The following is a 20977-nucleotide window of genomic DNA, read 5'->3' on the forward strand; positions in this document are numbered from 1 at the left end:
GCACAAATCCAGGTTTTCTCACATCCCCCCACCCCCATACACACACAAACTCACTCTCCTGCTGGTAATAGCTCATCCAAACTGACCACTCTTCAAGTTTAAATCCAAGTTAAACCAGAACATCTGGGGGGGGGGGGTAGGGAAAAACAAGAGGAAACAGGCTACCTTGCATAATGACTTAGCCACTCCCAGTCTCTATTTAAGCCTAAATTAATAGTATCCAATTTGCAAATGAATTCCAATTCAGCAGTTTCTCGCTGGAGTCTGGATTTGAAGTTTTTTTACATTTTTTTACATTTTTTACATTTACACTAGTTATACTAGTGTAAATGTGCTTCTACTGATTTAGTTTATTCTGCTTCCTAGGAAGAAATTATGTTGTTATAAGCACATTTACACCAATATAACTGCATCCACATTAGGAACACTGTATGCAGACAAGGTCTTACTGTGTAGATACAAGGGACAATTTTGACAGTATGCATTTTCAGTTGTTGTGAAAGCTCCAAGATAGAGCCCTGCACAGATACAAAATTTTCATCCGCATCTGATCCATGATCCGCAAAAATAATCCACGGATATCTGCAGATTTGCAGGGCGTTAGATATAAAATTTGGATCGGCATCCGTCCATGATCTGCAAAAATGGCCCGCGGGTGCAGATATAAAGCGGATATCTGCGGATTTGCAGGGCTGTCCTCCGAGAAGATTGAATTAAATAAAAATAATCTCAGAGAGTAAAGAGTTTAAAAAACTAAAACAATAAGAAATACCAACTTTCTTTATTTGATAATCACCCACTCTTTAATGTTTATTATGAAATTTAAAACTGAAATTCCATTTAATAGTCATATTTCAATCTGATATTTTTGTAACTATTAGGTAACCTCTAAAATCCTTATAACTGAAGGAACAAAGAAAAACCGTCATCCTCCCCGTCCCCCCAAATTTGTTGACTTTGTGCACTGACAGCATCCTTTGCGGGTGCTCAGTTCAATCGGTGTAAAACATCACTGAAGAAGACTGAGTGCTACAGCAGTCAGTTTCATCCCGCGACCCCCTTTGGGTGTCTTTCCTGCAGGGGCGTGGGAAAGACAATCATTTCCAACACCCAGGGAAAGCGGGCCACCTTGGGTGGTGGTATAAGCATCATGGGCGTGGGGACTCTGGCACAGGTGAACTTAAGACGCTGTGAATTCACGTGGATGAGACGGGCCCGTTTGAAGCTGCCACGATTCCTTCCTCCGCCCCGTGCTGTGCGGTACGAGTCTCCCCGAAGTCCCTTCCCCAGCAGTGTCACCTTTTGGGGGACGCCCTCTCGCCCCCCAGCCACGCTCACGCGCTGCCCGCCCCGACTCACAACGCTCCGCCGCGCCCTAACAAACTGATGCCCCAAGACCTTGCCGCTCCCTAGACCACCGACTGGCTGTGGGAGTGAGGTAGTCCTCTACCCCCTGATTGGCTGCTGTGTCGGAGGCTGTCTTCTGATTGGTGGACAGGTGGGAGGTGTGGGGGGTCGTAGTGGGGGCTCCCTCTCTTTCCTGTTTAAGATGGCGGCAGTGAGGGCGTTGAGGAGCTGCGGGCGGACTGCGGGGCGCCTGGTAAGGGGGGCGCCTTCTGAGCTGATGAGGGGACAGGCAGCGCGTGCACCCCCGCCTTCTCAAGTGCGCGGGCCCGCCGGGGAGCTGCTGCCTCTGGCACCTCCTGCCCCGCCTGAGCAGGGGAGAGAGGGAGGTCCCCAGTGGAGAGACCCCCGCCCCAGACACCTCCCCTTGCCGCGTAACTTTGGAGCTGTCCCAACCCACAGCCCCCGTCTCAGACACCCCAGTGCAGACCTGTTCCTTCCCACAGCCCCTGTCGCCCCTCTGCGAACCCCTCCCGGAGGCCATACCTCCTGTCCCAGACACCCCAGTGCAGACCTGTTCCTTCTCACAGCCCCTGTCGCCCCTGTCCCTGTCATCCCTGTGCGAACCCCTCCCGGAGGCCATACCTCCTGTCCCAGACACCCAGTGCAGACCTGTTCCTTCCCACAGCCCCTGTCCCTGTCGCCCCTGTGCGAACCCCTCCCGGAGGCCATACCTCCTGTCCCAGACACCCTAGTGCAGACCTGTTCCTTCTCACAGCCCCTGACCTCTTTCACCCCTGTGCGAACCCTCCCGGAGGCCATACGTCCTGTCCCAGACACCCCAGTGCAGACCTCTTCCTTCTCACAGCCCCTGTCGCCCCTGTCCCTGTCATCCCTGTGCGAACCCCTCCCGGAAGCTATACCTTCTGTCCCAGACACCCTAGTGCAGACCTGTTCCTTCTCACAGCCCCTGTCCCTGTCATCCCTGTGCGAACCCCTCCCGGAGGCCATACTTCCTGTCCCAGACACCTCAGTGAAGACCTGTCACCGGCACCCCAGAGCGCCCCTGTCCCAGATACCCATGTGGACCCATCCCTGTGCCATAGCTCCTGTCCAAGACTCCCTTGTGCTGACTTGTCTCTTGCCATAGCCAACAACCCAGTGTGGTCCCCATGCCAGAGCCTCCCAGCTCAGACACCCCAATGTGAACCCCTCCCCACCCCATAACCCACCAGCCCAGACATCCCAATACAGATATTTCCCTACTGTTTCATATCTCTTCAATATACAAACATCTCTACAAGGAAATCCACATCTCAAATACGTATTCTCATAAGCCAGCTATACCCTTCTTTAGGTGAGCCTCACAGTTATCTGTCCCATTGTATCACCTATATATCCCACAGAGATGGCAACTCCCTTCATATACTAATACATCCCTATATAGAATCCTTGTGTTTGTGTCTTTGCGTCGCAACCGTGTTGTATGTGTAGCTCCTCAGAGCTGGAATAAGCAGCCTCCTGATTTACTGAGAGGGGTTCAAACAGTCTGCTTTTAATAAAACTTGTAATCTCATCAATTAAAAATGTTTTTGCAAAATGCTCAGTATTTGCAACTGTCTATATTGTAACTTTTATTGAAGCGTATTGGTTTAGGATTATATGATTGTTGTCATTGTGTGGAACTTCACAAAAATGAAAATATCTCATGAGCTTTTCCAAATGAAAAACCATTTAAAAATCAACATATATCCTGCTTTGTGAGAGAAGTGGATATTTTTTGTCCCCACAGCATTTTATAAGCTATAAACAATTATATCCAGCTCCATCTAGTCACAGACCTATCAAGTTTTCCCTCTTATTTAGGATTCACTTAATAATACTGTAACAAAGGATTTTTGTGACAATTGTCAATAAACAGTTTAGCAATCAACCATTTTTTAGACAATAATCAACTCACTGTAATTGTCAAAGCATTTTGAAAACTCCCGCTTCTTGTTTCTGCATTGTCTTGTTAATCTTCCATCTAATCAGGCTGCCTGCTTTTCATATCCAGAGGAAAACTATGTTAAGGTAAAAGTGCTTCTTTTGTCTATTTGCATCAGAGAGTTATCTGGTCTGTAATTTAGCATTGCGTGTTTATATTGGATACCTAATTGCATGCATTTTCTCTTATTCTTGGAAGACATTCCATTTCTCTTCCTGAAAACATCCACTGAAAAGAGTCATGAGGGTTGTCAGGATTCAGTAAATATATTTTTACCTCAACTTATGTAATACAATTTTTATTTTACTGATTTCTATGAAGGCAGCTGTGCACTTTCAAATATAGAAAATGTATGCAAAACAAAATTTAAACAAGTATTTTTTTCAAAAATTACTTGCCCTGAAGTTCAGTTATGTTCTAGTTCTGAGAGACTGCTGAGACAAGTGAGTTCCAAAAGTAGACATCCTCCACTGAAAGGCCCTACACTGAACACACTGTGTTCAGACTGGGTTTTGAGATTGAGTGCTTTGTAGTTTAATTTAACTGGTCCCATAACTTTAATTCAGGTCTGTAAAGATCAACAACTTGTATTGTACCTGCAAACTAACAGTCAACACAAAATTATGAGCACATGTGTTGTTTCAGGTGCCCCACATATGAAGAAAGTAGTAGCATTCTCCACTAACTGTAGCTTCCACATGGACTTAAGTAGTAACTTTAAGTAGAGTATATAATGGTAATCAAGCCTGAAGGGGAATATGGCATCAACTGCTGTTGTGAAGCTAGCAGTGTAGTTTCCTGGACAGCCATAGATTGAGAAAGGTACAATAGGCCCCTGTGCTATCTAGAAATCTAGGAGCAAAACTGGGCCAACAGAACCATTCTGGAAATATGTTTAACATTTGCATGGGAAGACTGTTGTGTTACTGTAATTGTCAGACAATGGCAGTGTTGATATAAATATCGCTATGGGTATATCTTCCCTGTGCAATCAACTTGAGCTCTTACCCAGATTTTAGCCCGCACCCCCTTATCATCTCTATAGAAAAACTTGTGACCCAGGTTTGGAGGTGCTTCACCTCCGGTCTAGTTTATATGGCTGAGGGTATAGATTAGAATCTGCTGCTTTCACTTGGGCAGAAACCAGCCTGCTCTACAGAGAAGATCCAGGTCAAATCACTTGAGTGCTGGTAGTCCTCTAATACCCTTCCTATAGGGCCCCTCAAAGGACAGACAAGTTCTCCCACAGTTGACTGGGAAGGAATCTTAGTGTCTCAGCACAAAGAACCATGGATATGCCCCCAAGTACACACAAGTGAGTGCAGGAACAGAGAGGACACAGTAACATTTGTATGACTTTACTATGGAAACATTCAAACCCAGTCTAGGCTAACTCTGGTGTTCAGACCTGGATGCCAATCAACCAGTAAAGACATACCCTGTGTGTCAAGCACTTGTTTTCATAAATATTTTCTGGCTTTAGCTAGCCTACAAAGCTTGTTTCCACTCAGTTTCTAACTAAGGCCCAATCCTATAAAGATCAGTGTATGTGATTAACATTCTTATATCTGTTGGATTATTTAAATGGTACACCTAGTACAGGATTAATAGGGTGAATCTCTTATTTCATGACATAATAAATTATTTTGGAATTCGTTTAATAAAACAATATTGCTATAATGATATTACGCAGTGAAATTACCAGCATTTTTAGTCCATGGATTTGAGCTGTTAAGAAAGGAACACCTTACTGTATAAAGAGACTACATGCTGGATGATTCATTGAATATGTTAATGCACCAAGTTTTTTTGTAAAGAATGTGTAGTATTAAAAATCAAAGACAGATTTCATTTAAACACTGCATTCGTTTTTAATTATTCCTAAAAATGTCAACTCAAGACAGGAGTGAAAATCTTCTGTACCAAAACCAGTCTGTTTTTTTGGCAGTGACAGTACTAATTTACTATCTTCAATGGTTACCTAATGTTAAAATCAAATGGAATGCATTCATGAAACTTCAGATTTAGTGATAGTTCAGAGGTTTGAGGCTGCTGCTTGTAATCATCTATTCAGGTAAATATTGAGCATTTTCCAGTTAGGGTTTTTATAAGGGAATAGAATTGTATTGTATGTTTTGAATGAATAAGCCTTACTGAGCAAACAATATGGCCATGATCGCAAGTGGAGAGATGTAAACGTAACCAAAAAAAATCGAAAAATCAAGGCAGAAAAGTCATTCACATTTTACTGGAATGTAATCTAACTTGCCATGAACTTTAAATGCTTTCATGAAACAACAGCTACCGTCTTTAATATTATTTTGCTGAATTTTTGTCATGAAAATAGACAGGAAGGGATATTATTGATAGGGGGAATTAGAAAAATACTCATTCTGGCTCAACAGAGACTGTCTCAGTAACAAGTAGCTAAAGATAGCTGAAAATGACATTGGAATGTTGTAAGAGTTAGCCTGTACAATGTAAATGTTGTTTCTGGAAAGGAAGGAAACAGTTATAGGTATTTATATATCAGATCAAATTATTTATACTAATATGCATAAGAAATACGCGAACAGTACCTAATTCAATATAGCATAGTATTCTGGGTTACCTTTCTTATGAAAGGTGTTATTTAAAACCAATCCTTTCCTAGTTTATGGGAGAAGTTTAATATGCTTTGTCTATAGGAAGTTAATATGCTTTTCTATTTGACTGAACTAAGAGAGGAAAAAATATTAAGTTAAAACACATAATTGCAAACTTTCCCATGCAGGTATTCTCTTTTCTGGATCCTCTAAGAAGATAATTTCCAAATTTTATAATCTGAGCCACTTGAGGTACATTGTAGCACCTGAGTTTTGTCTTTTGGTGTTGTTTTTAGGTAGCAAATCTCAGCAGTTAATTTATTTAAAGTTATCTTTGTTAGCTTTCTGGATCATTTTTAGACAACATAAAACCAGAATAAAAATTAAATAAATATGTTTCATACTAAAGTAGTAAACTGGTTTCTGCCTCTAAGGGCTTGATTTAACTGCCATTGAGGTGATAAAACACGCATTAACTTCAGTGGGAGCACTCTTGGCCCATAGGCATTTATCCAGAATTACAGCTTCTGAGACTACAATGCCTTTATATCAAAGAACTTTTCAGACTATTGTATTGACTCCTGAATTAGGTTTCTGGACTGAATATAATTTCAGATCTAAAGAAAACAAGCAAATTATACCCAATGCTAAAATAATTTAATAAAGTTGATGTTAAAGAATAATTACCTGAAGGTATGTGCCAATCTTAGATTATTTTAAATGGGAATGGAAAGGCAATTGTTTGTGCCTTATAATCTCAATTACTTTCTAATTAGCACCTCAGATCAACTTGTGATTGCTATAAAGACAAAGGAAAATGTACAGATTTTTTCCCTCACATTAAGTTTTTTCCAGCATGCATTTTGCATATGAATATTTCAAATGGCAGTACTTGTGTTTAGTGTGTGTGTATGTAATCTTTGTAAAACATATGCCAGTTGCTTAGAGACAATAGCAGCTATATATCTGATGCCAAATCTTGTCATGATTTTTATCTAGTAATGACAAAGTGCTTGATATTTTGATGTCTTTGAACTCCCAAGTGTTATATTAGTAAAACTATATAAGTACATATGACAAATAAAGACTGTGCTAATTTAGAATCTGTATACTTTATAGAATGTTTTCAATTGTAACTTAAGACACCACCTTCTTAATACTTGAGATTTTTTTCCTCCAGATCTGTGTTCACCATATTAGATCATGTAGCAGTGTTCGCTTTATAAAGTCCAAATACATGAGCATATTTGACAAATCTGCATTCAAGTTTAGTCATCAACACAGATTGTTCAGAACATCTGCTAGTAAGTTTTTTTTCATATTTAAATAACTTATTTTACACTCCCGTTATGTTAGTAGTCTGTGGTTTACATCTAATTACTAGTACATAATCAAGTGTATTTGTTGCATTGACATTTTTCTAGCTGGTATTTTAGATTTAATATTTAACTTGCTATTTTTGTCTGATTATCTATTTCAAGTTTCAAATGGCCAAATTGTCCAGTTTAAGCTCTCTGATATTGGAGAAGGAATTACAGAGGTGACTGTGAAAGAATGGTAAATTTAATTTTCTTACTAATATACTTAGAAATTAAAAATGATTTAATGTCTACATTAATTATTAATAGATTGTGAATAACCTTTTTGTGTTACCTGTGTAGGCTTTTTTGAATTATGTTTGCCACATTTTGAAGACCCATGCCCTGTATAATCTGAGTTTAATATTCTATTGTTCTACCTCATCATGGACTGCTTTGAGGGAGAGTCCATTATTTAATTACAGCTGAAGGTAGCACTCTCTCTTCCTTCCACAATGACTATTTTCGGGGTGCAGGAGGTTTAAGTTTAGGCCACATGTGTTAGGCTGAATTTTGGAAAGGAGCTTCTGCCTAGGAAAACCTCAGTTAGGCCCATAATTTCTTTTAAAATGGAAGAACCTAGCACAGAAATCGTTCCCAAAAACTCAATGGTAAATTGACTGAACAGAATTGGAGACTCCACTAAGGGGAAAGCAGCCATGGAATGCTTTTTGCTCAGTGTCAGCTGGAGGTGTACTTCACTTTTGTAATAGGAGATAGACTCTCCAACTGCAGAGCTTCCCTGTCACATATTCATGTTGTCAGGATCAGACCAACCTGTGCTATAAATTAATGAAACTTACCTTCATCACTGAACATGAGGCTTTTAGTTAGAAATGGTTTGTATACTGTCAAGAGAACACTATTATATTTGAAGTAAAGTGATAGAACAAATGTATTGTGGGGAAGAATCCCAAGTCATGGTAACATTTTGCATATCAAAGATAGTTCTCCTGTCTATAGGCTGGCAAGAGGTATACAAAAGAATACATTCACAGTTTAAACAACACATTATATTATACTGTTAATTGTATTTGGGTTTATTAAAAGAATACATTGAGCCAGTATGATTTTACTCTCATGTGCTATGTAAGCCTATCTTTTCCCCCCCGTAGGTATGTAAAAGAAGGTGATAGTGTGTCTCAGTTTGATAGCATCTGTGAAGTACAAAGTGATAAAGCTTCTGTCACTATCACTAGTCGTTATGATGGCATCATTAGAAAACTCCATTATAATCTAGATGAAATTGCTTATGTTGGAAAACCATTAGTGGACATAGAAACTGATGCCCTGAAAGGTATTGTTAACACTTTTCCTCTTGCATATTAATTTATTTTTGTTGTCAAAACCATCCAGATATCCAGGGGAATTCAAGATTAAGATTACATTTTTTGCAGAAAATGAATTTAATTAAAATCTATAAAATTTAACTTCTGTATATAAGAAACTACACCATGGGTGGGGAACCTACAGCCCTACAGCCCAGATCCAGCCCTTTGCTCATTTTCATCCGTCCCATGGGCCACACGCGTTCAACTCACCCGCCGCCATGTGTGTGTTAGTGTTAGTTATGGAGGCTCGGGGCTTCCCACCCGCAGCACTGGAGCTGTGAGTGCTGGCTTGCCCTCCCGCCGGGGGGGGCGGGAGAGGGAGCTCCAAGTCTTGGAACAGTTCCATACTGAACTCAGTAAAAATAAATTAGTGGTCCAGCTTTGCATAATATCTTTGTATCTGGTACCAACCTAGCTATGTTTTGTGGAAAGGGGAATAAAACTAAGTATTGGTTATCTTAGGGGTCCACCAGATGTCTTGTTGAATAATTATATTATACTTGTAAGGGTGAAATATTTTTAAGAACCTAGATGATTTACTAGTCTTAAGTCCTACTGACATTCAGAGTCACTGAGATGTTTTGTAAAATGTTACCCTAAATCTCTAAAGTGATAATCTCAAGTGAAACCACAATAAGGAAACATACTTGTGAAAAGGATAATAAAATCTATTTTATGTAAATTTATGATAGTCCAAATTCTATAATTTGGATTATGTACAATATGACGGTAAATATGCAGCTATTATTTGTTTGCTTTTCATGATGATGGCAAATGCCACAAATCACACAGTAGCAAAGTATACACTCTCCCCAGACTTCTGGCTTCCAAAGGTATTGGAGAGAATTACAATAACTTCTGAGCGGAGCAATATTTTAGAGAAATGTAAATAACTGCACCTCTAAACTTCAACACTCGGGACGGTTTCCTTTGTTGGAACTGTTGTTACTTGTCAGAACACACACACTTCTGAGCTATCTTTTATTTTAGGGAGTAAAATGTAAGGGATTAACTAGAATTTCAAATAAAATAATGACTGTTCAGTAATTTATTTAAATATCACATAGATACCTTAAATCTTTATTTGCAAATAAGCTTTTTTAACTTGATGTGGCATTAATCAGTTCAATAATATCTAACACTGTTGTGTATTTTTCAGATCCACATCTAAATGTATTAATTACATTTAAATTACTTCAGGTAAAGTGAAATACTCTACTAGCAGTATTACTGCCAAAAGAAAAAAAACTATGTATGTTTAAACACAGTTTTATCTCCATAATCATTTCGTTTTTTACACTAGAGTGGGCTTTTTTTACTGTTCATACAGTCAGTTAGAGATTAGAAAATCCATAATTTCTTGAGGTTAATTCTCTTTCTGAGTATGTTTTTAAAAAATGACAAAACTGCTTGATTTGATCTAGTGATTGTTTTTAAGAAGTCCCAAAATGGACAGTTTTTCTTATAAGGTTTCCTGTGGTGTTTTGGGGTCCATCCAGACCAGTAAGGAGTTTTGTCACTACCTGCCTTGTAACTTGTGCTGTGCAGCTATGGGTTCAATTCCCTGACACCAGTAGTCTGCCCACAAGCATATGGTCTTAACTTGGCTCTCACCAGTGTAGTTGTTCTTTGCAGAGAAGATACCAACAGCCCTCCCTGTCCCAAGTCTCCCCCAATAAATCCTCCCTGAGTTCTGAATTACCAGACTCTTGCACTGTTCCCCTCTGGTTCATCACCCCTGAAACCATGAACCCATTCTTCCAGTTAGCTCACTATGGCATACACGCTCCACACAGTTTGCACACCAGGCACCTGCTTGGGATGAAAATAAACAAAGTTTATTCAATAGAAAAACCACAGATTCAAAGATGAAATAGTAAGGAACAGCAAACATATATACAAGTTACATAGAAAACATAAAGACACAACCTCAAGCTTTTCACTTTCATATCAGATAAAATCCCTTTTCTAATAAGAGTTACTTGTTGCCTTAAACAGTTTCCCAGCCTACCTGTAGGAGGGATTGAGACAGCACTTCAAATTCTGGATGATCTTCAGTACAAACTCCATCCGTTTTAAAAGTCACTACAGATATTCAAAGTGGAGAAAACTCTCTCCTTTCTTAGTTTCTGAAGACTGGGTTTCTTTTCAGGTTCAGGCTGTTCCCATTTGCTTTGATGATTCCTCATTGTTTACTCCTGGGCTGGACAATGGCCAGGTGTATGCAGTGTAGTAGCCATGTCAGTCCCAAAGAGAGGACAAGGTGGTGAGGTAATATCTTTTATTGGACCAACTTCTGTTGGTGAGAGAGACAAGCTTTCAAGCTACACAGAGCTCTTCCTCAGATCTGAGAAAGATACCCAGTATGGCACAGCTAAATACAAGATCAAACAGATCAAGATCTCTAGATCAAGACCATTCAAGGTGAAGTGACTAGGTGCTTGAAACCAGTCTCTTCTGGTTGGGGAGGTAGACCCTCCCTTCCGGAGTGCTTAATCACCCTGTTGTGAGGTGATGCTGAAGTTGAACCAGAGTTACAATTACAATTTATATCTATATCTCTATATCTATATCTGTCTCTATGTGTGTGTGTATATATCTATATTTCTATGTATGTATGTATATATATATTCATAACCATAACCTGTATACATATCTCTGTTTTAATCAAAACCACTTTGAGCAATGTAGTAAAGTTAAAGCAATTTTTATATTATTTTCAGATGTAGCCTCAGAAGAGGATGTTGTTGAGACACCTGCTGTGTCTCATGAAGAACACACACACCAAGAGATAAAAGGCCACAAAACACTAGCAACCCCTGCAGTCCGTCGACTTGCCATGGAAAACAATGTAGGTTTGTGTTCTGTTGAAGCCAGCTCTGTTTTATATCCATTCCTTGTATATTAGTCTGACTGTATCTGGGAGGGCAATAAAACTCTAGTGTTATTGAAAGCTGGTGGTGAATTGCCAGGGAACAGCAATGAAAAAAGTTGTTGATAAATAGCTTGCTTCAAATGAATAGTGTTTCACTGTTGAAGCTGTGAACTGCTTGTACATAATATTTCTTCCATATGAAGAAAGTACCTTTTAAATCATATGTAATTAAGGACACACAAGGTCTTTCAGAAAGTTTAGATAGTGTTTGAGCAGATACTAAGTCACAAGGTGTTAACCTGAGGAATGTTACTCAGTACCTGTAACATTTTCGTATTTATAATCCAGTTACAACATATAATTTCTCTACTTGTGCTATATAGCAAAAGTTCTATAGTTTGTTATATACTTTTCAGATTAAACTGAGTGAAGTTGTTGGAACAGGGAAAGATAACCGCATCCTTAAAGAAGATATTCTCAATTATTTGGCCAAGCAGACGGGAGCTATTTTACCTCCATCACCAAAACCTGAAATTATCCCACCATTACCAAAATCGGAGACTGCACCAGCTGCTCCAAAGGACAAAGGAACTAAAATTCCTATACCCATTTCCAAGCCCATCGTGTTTGCAGGGAAAGATAAAACTGAGGCTGTGACAGGTAAAAACATAAACACAATCATGATGTAGCACTCATAGTTGATATAACTTCTAAATAATTAGTCAGTGAATGATAACATTTAAATTGATTCTCCTATTCCCATTGACGGAGAGGCAGCTTTCATCTTGTAATCACACTAGTGTGGGGAGACAATGAGAATCGGGAAAGGTAAGTGTGCTTTGCAAAAAGGAGGAGTTTGAAATAATTTTTCAGATGGTGGTCAGACAGGGTTGTCAGTGTTCTTCTCTGGCACTGTGTGGTTTCATCATGTTCTCTGCTAGTAGCATCGGGCTGTGGCTTTTACCTGTTCATTTTAAATTCTGTTTTTGTAACTGTGCATTATGAACATCTAAAAACATTTTGTGCAAAATTTTGGAAATATGTACTCTGGAATTCTTCAAACAGTATTGTGAATACTATTCCTATAGAAATCATTATGTAATTTATTAACAGGATCAATGAGTAGGATTGTTTATATGTGATGTAATCAGTCTTGCCATGTAGAGCTCCCAGTCTAAGAGGGGCACAGATAAGACAAGATGCACTGGGAGAGCAAATTGCATTTTGTGTTTTCCTCGGTTATATAATATTGGCGCTAGAAAGGATGAAAAGACTGATGTAGCTTAACGTTTGTGAGTCTTGCACACGTGGTTAGCCTGTAGGAATGATCTAGAGGCAGATGCTAGGATACGGAGATAATTCCAAACATTTGGGACAGCATAAATTCATTACTGAAGTTATCGGGTACCTGCTTCAGGTGTATAACAAGAGGCTCCCCGTCAATATTTTCACACTCATGGTAAAATTCCTATTGTATACAAAGAGACAAGGTGGGTGAGGTAGTGTCTTTTATTGGATCAGCTTCTGTTGGTGAGAGAGACAACCTTTTGAGCTTACACAGAGCTACTCTTCTTCAGGTCTGAGAAGGGTACTCAGAGTATCCAGTTGTATCCAGTGCTATTTTAGTAGCTCTTGGTGTAGTACTAATGTTATTTGGTGCCCAAGCACAAATGATCATAAGTAGATTCTATCCCAACTTTTGAAAGAAAGATTTATAGTTTTTCAAACAAAACTGAACATTAGAAACTGACTAACTCTAGAGCTTCTAAAAGCTTTTTATTGATAAAAGCATTGAATATTTTTCAGGTTTTCACAAGGCGATGGTAAAGACCATGACTGCTGCACTGAAGATTCCTCACTTTGGTTATTGTGATGAGATTGACTTAACTCAGCTCGTTCAATTGAGAGAAGAATTGAAACCTCTAGCACAAGTTCGTGGAGTTAAACTCTCCTTTATGCCTTTCTTCATAAAGGTGAGTCATAGCTGCATTTCAGAACAGGATTCCTGATGGCATATACACCAAAGGGCATAGTGGTGAGGAAGGAAAAACTCGCTTTTCTTCTGCATTTTTTTCATTTAGTTTCATCCAGCTCTTTTCATAAATTGTCTTTTTTTTTTATCGCTCTCATCATTACAATCAGCAACACACAAAAACCCTCTGTAGTTCTACAGTGAGAACTCTTCTTGCTCACAGTAACCCATTCCCTTTACCTATCTAGGTACTTGTATGGATCTCCAGAGTATTTCAAAATAGAAATTAGAGTAACCTAGACAAACAGTTGATTGCATTCTGGATATTACAAGCTCCCTGAGGTACACTCATCCTGTCCCTTCCTTTCTCCATTGGGTGTTAAGAGTATTAAGAGAGCCCTTCGTGTTAATATTGTTTTTTTTATTTAACAGGCAGCTTCTCTGGGATTATTGCATTATCCTATTCTTAATGCGTCTGTGGATGAAAACTGTCAAAATATCACATACAAGGTTGGTGCAATTTATGAAAATACTCCTGTGCCAAAGAAGTAATGCTCCTCCAAGCATCTAATAGGGCTCTTTTTCAGTACAAATAAATTAACTTTTTTTTTAGTGGAAAAGGGACAAAAAACAGAGCCCAAAGCAATTCTTAAGTACTGTGATGGAAAATGATCTGTACACCACCACCTGTATCTAATATCAAAATAGATTGTATGGAGAGGGCAACATTCATGCAATTGATGCTATTTATATAGCACCTGCTAAGAAAGACATGCCACTGCTAGCATATTAGCAACCTGATCTCTTGCTCTTCTTTCTGACAAGGGGCCAAACAGTCCCAAATCATAAACCATAAAAATTTAGGGGTAGAAATGTCTTGTTACTGTGGCAATGGTGACACTGTTCTATCTATCAACCCTGATGTTTTAAATAAGTCACCTTTCTATTTAAAAAAAAAAAAGGATTTTCTTGGTATGACAGAAAGCAGGAAGCTTGACTTGCAATATATAAAATATAGGGAGTTTGTGGTCAGGGCTATGCAGAATACACATTTTGCATGGATTTATTTTGTGCTTGTGAAAGGTGCTGGGTTGATGGTCCTGAGGACTGAACTCCTATATTTACAGAAATGATACAGCACAGGTGGCAGCAGTGCAAGCTTCCCTTGTACTGTCTTACCCCACATCTCTGAGACCTACTCTTTCTGAATCACTTGAGAGGATGAAAGGGCAAGTTCAGTCTCTGTTTCCTTTAAATTCATGGTCTCACTGCTGAGACTGCCAACATGGGTGATAGTTTTTACTGTTGTGATGTGTGCACAGATTTGTTAACAGAATAAAGAGTTCATATTTCCAAGGGGATGTTGAACTCAGGATCCTAAATTTCCTAGATTTAAACTCCCCAAAAACAGTTTGGAGTTTGCCTTTACTGTTCCATAATTGTATGGAGAGCACCAAAGAGACTTGTCTTTAAAAAATTCAAATCTGCATAGAGTGTGGTTTATTCTGAACAGAAACTTCCTTTGTGGAAATACTGAAAACAATATTTTAGCACTTCAGTTTGTATAAAATAAAGCTAATTCATATTTCCTTTTTTTGCATTAACTTACATATAACTTATGGTTGGTTCGTGAAACTTACTGTATTGTAACTGCATGCATTGTAGGCTTCTCACAACATTGGAGTTGCTATGGACACCGAACAAGGCTTGATTGTCCCTAATGTGAAAAATGTTCAGGTCTGTAGCGTGTTTGAGATTGCTTCTGAATTAAATCGCCTTCTGACCTTGGGCTCTGCAGGCCAGTTGGGAACAAATGACCTCACTGGGGGAACATTCACTCTCTCCAACATTGGCACAGTGAGTTAAAAATAAAGGTTTTATATTGAAAAAAATTGGTTTAAAAAATAACTGCTACCTGTTACGTTGATAAATATGTAATTGTCAGAAAAAAGTGTTTTCTCTAACAAATATTACAATACAGCAGACAAGAAACATGCTGCTGCTGCAAATGGGCACTCCAGGAATATTCTTGAGCTAATTTTCTTGGTTTCCCTTTTTAGATTGGTGGTACCTATGCCAAACCAGTGATACTACCTCCTGAAGTAGCTATTGGTGCTCTTGGAAAGATACAGGTACATGTATGTTGATCTAACTACAAAGACACGGGTGTTTGTACTGTAGTAAGACCATGTTCAATTAAAACTTCGCATTTAGTCTACCTTCGATACAGTAGAACCTCAGAGTTACGAACACTTCGGGAATGGAGGTTGTTCGTAACTCTGAAATGTTCGTACCTCTGAACAAAACTTTACGGTTGTTCTTTCAAAAGTTTAGAGCTGAACATTGACTTAATACAGCTTTGAAACTTTACTATGCAGAAGAAAAATGCTGCTTTTAACTATCTTAATTTAAAAGAAGCAAGCACAGAAACAGTTTCCTTACATTGTCAAATTTTTTTAAAAATAACTTTCGCTTTATTTTTTTAGTAGTTTACATTTAATACAGTACTGTATTGTATTTTTTTGTGGGCGGAGGGGTGTTCGTCTCTACTGCTGCCTGATTGCATACTTCTGGTTCCAAATGAGGTGTGTGGTTGATTAATCAGTTCGTAACTCTGAGGTTCTACTGTACATTGTTCTTACTGAAAGCATTTTTTGTACAAGATGTGGAAGGAGGACACCATGTAAACTTTGTAAATGAATTCTTACAATGTTTTTATAGATTTCAGAGTGGTAGCGGTGTTAGTCTGTATCAGCAAAAACAACAAGGAGTCCTTGTAGCACTTTATAGAGACTAACAAATTTATTTGGGCATAAGCTTTCATGGGCTAAAACCCACGTCATCAGATGCATGGAGTGGAACATACAGTAGGGAGGTATAAATACACAGCATATGAAAAGGTGGGAGTTGCCTTACCAAGTTGGGGGACAGTGTTAACGAGGCCAATTCAATTTAAGTTGGAAGTAGGCAGTTCTCAACAGTTGACAAGAAGGAGTGGAAATCGCTTTTTTAGTGTTAATAAGGCCAATGTAAACAAGGTGGCCCATTTCAAACAGTTGACAAACAGTTACTCCTCGTTGTTTTTACAAAAACTAATTTCCCCTTGCTAAATACTCACCTTCTTGTCAACTGTTTGAAATGGGCCACCTATATTCTGATATTTGTAGGGGTTTTATAATACCATCTTTGTTCAGAAAGAATACTTGCCGGGTTTCAAACCAGGAGAAAACTTGAAACAAATTGCTTCTGATATTTAAGTTTTGTTATGTGATCCAGAGATATAAGTCTATCTAAGAACTTTGTACAGTCAGATAAGTACATTCGTTAGTGTAGACAAGCAAAAAACCAAAACAGACACCCTCCCCCCTTACATTTTTCAGTGGATAATTCTTTTCATATATTTCCCCTATGCCTTTTTGAACTTTTAGGGAAGGTTTGGGAGGCATGTGTCACCTCAGTACCAAAGGTTCAATCAACTTCTCTAGCACAGTGGTCCCCAGACTTTTCAGGGTCATACCTCCCTTACCCCTGTCCGCGCCCTCTGGGTCAGGGAGTGGGACCGCAGCTCCCCTGAGGAGCTAGAGGGGACGCGGACGGGGGTAAGAGGGCCGAGGCTTGGGCTGCAGCTTGAGGCGGATCTGGGACCAGGACCAGGACCAAATGTTCTTTCATGCCCCCTCAGGGGGCGCGCCTCACACTTTTGGGACCGCTGGTCTAGCAGGATAATTTGGAGTCAGGGAGGAATTATGATAAACTCAGCAAGGTTGCTTAGGAGTGGTAGGTGGTAATTCTGTTTGAGACCTACTACACAAACAATTGGGGGGAAATCTGTATTCTCTTAATAGAAATACTACTCCATATCTACTCTAGCAATTGTTAAGAGAAGAATCATGTTTGTCTAGTTTCTCTTTCATCAGCTTCCTGTTTTCTTCCCTTCTGTTCTTTCTAGGTTCTTCCCCGATTTAATGGTAAAGGGGAAGTATTTGAAGCACAGATAATGAATGTGAGCTGGTCAGCTGATCATAGAATTATTGATGGAGCTACAATGGCCCGTTTTTCTAACTTGTGGAAATCTTATTTGGAGAAGCCTGCTTCCATGCTGCTAGATCTTAAATAAAGAAGACTAATGCCAGAACACATCCTTAAACTTTTGGGGATTAAACTCAATAATTATAAAAGCTAGCTATGCTAGCATATACCCGTTAGTACTTTTCTTATTATATTATGTGGTTGAAAGGTCTCAAGAGCCTATGTCAGTCGATTGATAACCTGTTCCATTCTTTTCAGTTAAAATTAGTAGTTCTGTAATTTATTCTATGGGAGGCTGTCATACTTAATAGGTCATGATGTGACTTCAAAATGTGATGGGGGGAAGTATTTAGTGCCTGACTGTGATAATATGTGCTGACTGCCACTAAGCTGGCATTACCGAAAGATAGTTATCTACATGTCTGCAGTACTTCTAAACTGCTTATTCTGGATAGAAGGGAAGTTACATCACAGTTATTCCTGGTTGAAAACAGGAATTTATTTTAACAAATCTAATGGAATATTTCCAAGTTCCTGAAAGAAATTATGCAGAAATAATGTACAAATAAAATGTCTTTATGATTATCTTTAACGATGTCCAGTGGACTTTTTTTTGTTTAATGGTGCTAATGTTTCCTCTAGTCCTCGTAAACATAGAAAGTTCTTAGCACAGGTACTTAGTATCAAGTGACAATGGAAGATGACAATATCCCCAAAAATTTACTTAGAATCATAGAATATCAGGGTTGGAAGGGACCTCAGGAGGTCATCTAGTCCAACCCCCTGCTCAAAGCAGGACCAATCCCCAATTAAATCATCCCAGCCAGGGCTTTGTCAAGCCTGACCTTAAAAACTTCTAAGGAAGGAGATTTCACCACCTCCCTAGGTAACGCATTCCAGTGTTTCACCACCCTCCTAGTGAAAAAGTTTTTCCTAATATCCAACCTAAACCTCCCCCACTGCAACTTGAGACCATTACTCCTTGTCCTGTCCTCTTCTACCACTGAGAATAGTCTAGAACCATCCTCTCTGGAACCACCTCTCAAGTAGTTGAAAGCAGCTATCAAATCCCCCCTCATTCTTCTCTGCTGCAGACTAAACAATCCCAGTTCCCTCAGCCTCTCCTCATAACTCATGTGTTCCAGACCCCTAATCATTTTTGTTGCCCTTCGCTGGACTCTCTCCAAATTATCCACATCCTTCTTGTAGTGTGGGGCCCAAAACTGGACACAGTACTCCAGATGAGGCCTCACCAGTGTCGAATAGAGGGGGACGATCACGTCCCTCGATCTGCTCGCTATGCCCCTACTTATACATCCCAAAATGCCATTGGCCTTCTTGGCAACAAGGGCACACTGCTGACTCATATCCAGCTTCTCGTCCACTGTCACCCCTAGGTCCTTTTCCGCAGAACTGCTGCCTAGCCATTCGGTCCCTAGTCTGTAGCTGTGCATTGGGTTCTTCCGTCCTAAGTGCAGGACTCTGCACTTATCCTTATTGAACCTCATCAGATTTCTTTTGGCCCAATCCTCCAATTTGTCTAGGTCCCTCTGTATCCTATCCCTGCCCTCCAGCATATCTACCACTCCTCCCAGTTTAGTATCATCTGCAAATTTGCTGAGAGTGCAATCCACACCATCCTCCAGATCATTTATGAAGATATTGAACAAAACCGGCCCCAGGACCGACCCCTGGGGCACTCCACTTGACACCGGCTGCCAACTAGACATGGAGCCATTGATCACTACCCGTTGAGCCCGACAATCTAGCCAACTTTCTACCCACCTTATAGTGCATTCATCCAGCCCATACTTCTTCAACTTGCTGACAAGAATACTGTGGGAGACCGTGTCAAAAGCTTTGCTAAAGTCAAGAAACAATACATCCACTGCTTTTCCTTCATCCACAGAACCAGTAATCTCATCATAGAAGGCGATTAGATTAGTCAGGCATGACATTCCCTTGGTGAATCCATGCTGACTGTTCCTGATCACTTTCCTCTCATGTAAGTGCTTCAGGATTGATTCTTTGAGGACCTGCACCATGATTTTTCCAGGGACTGAGGTGAGGCTGACTGGCCTGTAGTTCCCAGGATCCTCCTTCTTCCCTTTTTTAAAGATTGGCACTACATTCGCCTTTTTCCAGTCATCTGGGACTTCCCCCATTCGCCACAAGTTTTCAAAGATAATGGCCAATGGCTCTGCAATCACAGCCGCCAATTCCTTTAGCACTCTCGGATGCAACTCGTCCGGCCCCATGGACTTGTGCACGTCCAGCTTTTCTAAATAGTCCCTAACCACCTCTTTCTCCACAGAGGGCTGGCCATCTATTCCCCATGTTGTGATGCCCAGCGCAGTGAAACTTCCTGCACAGTTTCAGAATATTTACTGGTATCCAACAACTCTTTGTAATAACTCTGTAGAACTGACTTGCACCACACTCTGGTAGGCTGAAAGTATGTAGAATTGTTTACATACTCTTAAGACTTTTCTTCTGGGAAGCAACAACCTGCAAAAGGATGCCATGACTAGGTTTTCCATCACTAAACAAATAACTGCTTACCACCATTGTTTATAATTACCATAACCTAGCCAACAGCTACGGTGCTCTAAAAGACTGTCATCACCTTGCACATGACAGCTATTTTAGCCCATGAAAGCTTATGCTCAAATAAATTTGTTAGTCTCTAAGGTGCCACAAGTACTCCTGTTCTTTTTATGACAGCTGTTGTTTGTTCAGATACCAAGGTGTAACAGATGACTATTTGATATGAAATAGAATCTGTGTAAACAGAGCATAAGAATTAGATAAATCCTCTCTAAACGGCCGTCAATAGGATTGAGGTTTTCACCCCCAGGACAAATAGCATATATGTTGTTTTAGGAGAGTGGGAATGCTGGTTTGTAAATAAGATGCAAAGAAAAACTGTTGTGTACGTGCACTTTCCAGAGAACGTTGAGTTGCAAAAACAATACAGAATCATTGTAATGTAACCAAACAATCTGGGGATGTCAAAATGGACATTTCATAAGAGACTCATCTCCTCTCTGGAGGGTACATCTGGCTGAATTCCTTTGTGGATAAGGCCCTGTGGTGAGTAGCTATAAGTAACCTGAAAGGTGTAACTGAGGGACCATGAGAAGGAAGGGGGGGAAGATGCAAGACACTTGAGACTAGAGACCCAATCCCTGATGTGCTAACTGCTTAAGGGGGCGAGGAAGAAACTCTAAAGCTGTGGGGAGAGGATATACACCAGAAATGTAAGCTACTACTCATGTTCCTATGCACGCTGGTTTTTATCTGCATTAGCTTTTGCAGTGTAAGGCAAGATTCGTTTTAATCTGATTTTTCTATTAATAAAACTTATATCATGACAAGCTTTGTGCTTTTGGATCTTTTTATTTGGGAATTTCATGCAGACAATCCTGAACAGGAGAATAAACCTTCTACTTCCTATTTGAGATCACAAAGAAGCAGTGTTTGGAGTCTACCTCTC

General features: G+C 39.8%; 1 protein-coding gene across 4 annotated transcripts; it reads left to right on the forward strand.

Annotated features, from left to right (window-relative positions):
• Window positions 1–1532: 1532 nt before the first annotated feature.
• On the forward strand, window positions 1533–18073 carry DBT (dihydrolipoamide branched chain transacylase E2). Of its 4 annotated transcripts, none has more exons than XM_084636573.1 (11): window positions 1533–1600; window positions 7097–7220; window positions 7398–7473; window positions 8390–8571; window positions 11329–11456; window positions 11897–12140; window positions 13287–13453; window positions 13885–13962; window positions 15118–15309; window positions 15513–15584; window positions 17402–18073. In XM_084636573.1, the coding sequence occupies exons 1-11, from the start codon at window positions 1550–1552 to the stop codon at window positions 17567–17569; spliced, it is 1482 nt and encodes a 493-aa protein (XP_084492699.1). In that variant the 5' UTR covers window positions 1533–1549; the 3' UTR covers window positions 17570–18073. The 4 variants fall into 4 exon arrangements, with proteins under 4 accessions (XP_084492699.1, XP_084492702.1, XP_084492701.1 ...); XM_084636576.1 differs by lacking the exon at window positions 1533–1600 and adding an exon at window positions 3385–3417; XM_084636575.1 differs by lacking the exon at window positions 1533–1600 and adding an exon at window positions 5280–5405.
• Window positions 18074–20977: the final 2904 nt, after the last annotated feature.

This window comes from Lepidochelys olivacea (assembly GCF_965140295.1).
Source record: "Lepidochelys olivacea isolate rLepOli2 genome assembly, chromosome: 8".
NCBI lineage: Eukaryota > Metazoa > Chordata > Testudines > Cheloniidae > Lepidochelys > Lepidochelys olivacea.

What these genes read in the sequence shown, in the direction of transcription:
- DBT (XM_084636573.1), top strand. Translation starts at nt 1,550, where the DNA reads ATGGCGGCAGTGAGGGCGTTGAGGAGCTGCGGGCGGACTGCGGGGCGC. An exon ending in ATTGTTCAGAACATCTGCTA is followed by an intron (nt 7,221 to 7,397) that starts GTAAGTTTTTTT and finishes ATCTATTTCAAG; the next exon opens with TTTCAAATGGCCAAATTGTC. An exon ending in AGAAACTGATGCCCTGAAAG is followed by an intron (nt 8,572 to 11,328) that starts GTATTGTTAACA and finishes TATTATTTTCAG; the next exon opens with ATGTAGCCTCAGAAGAGGAT.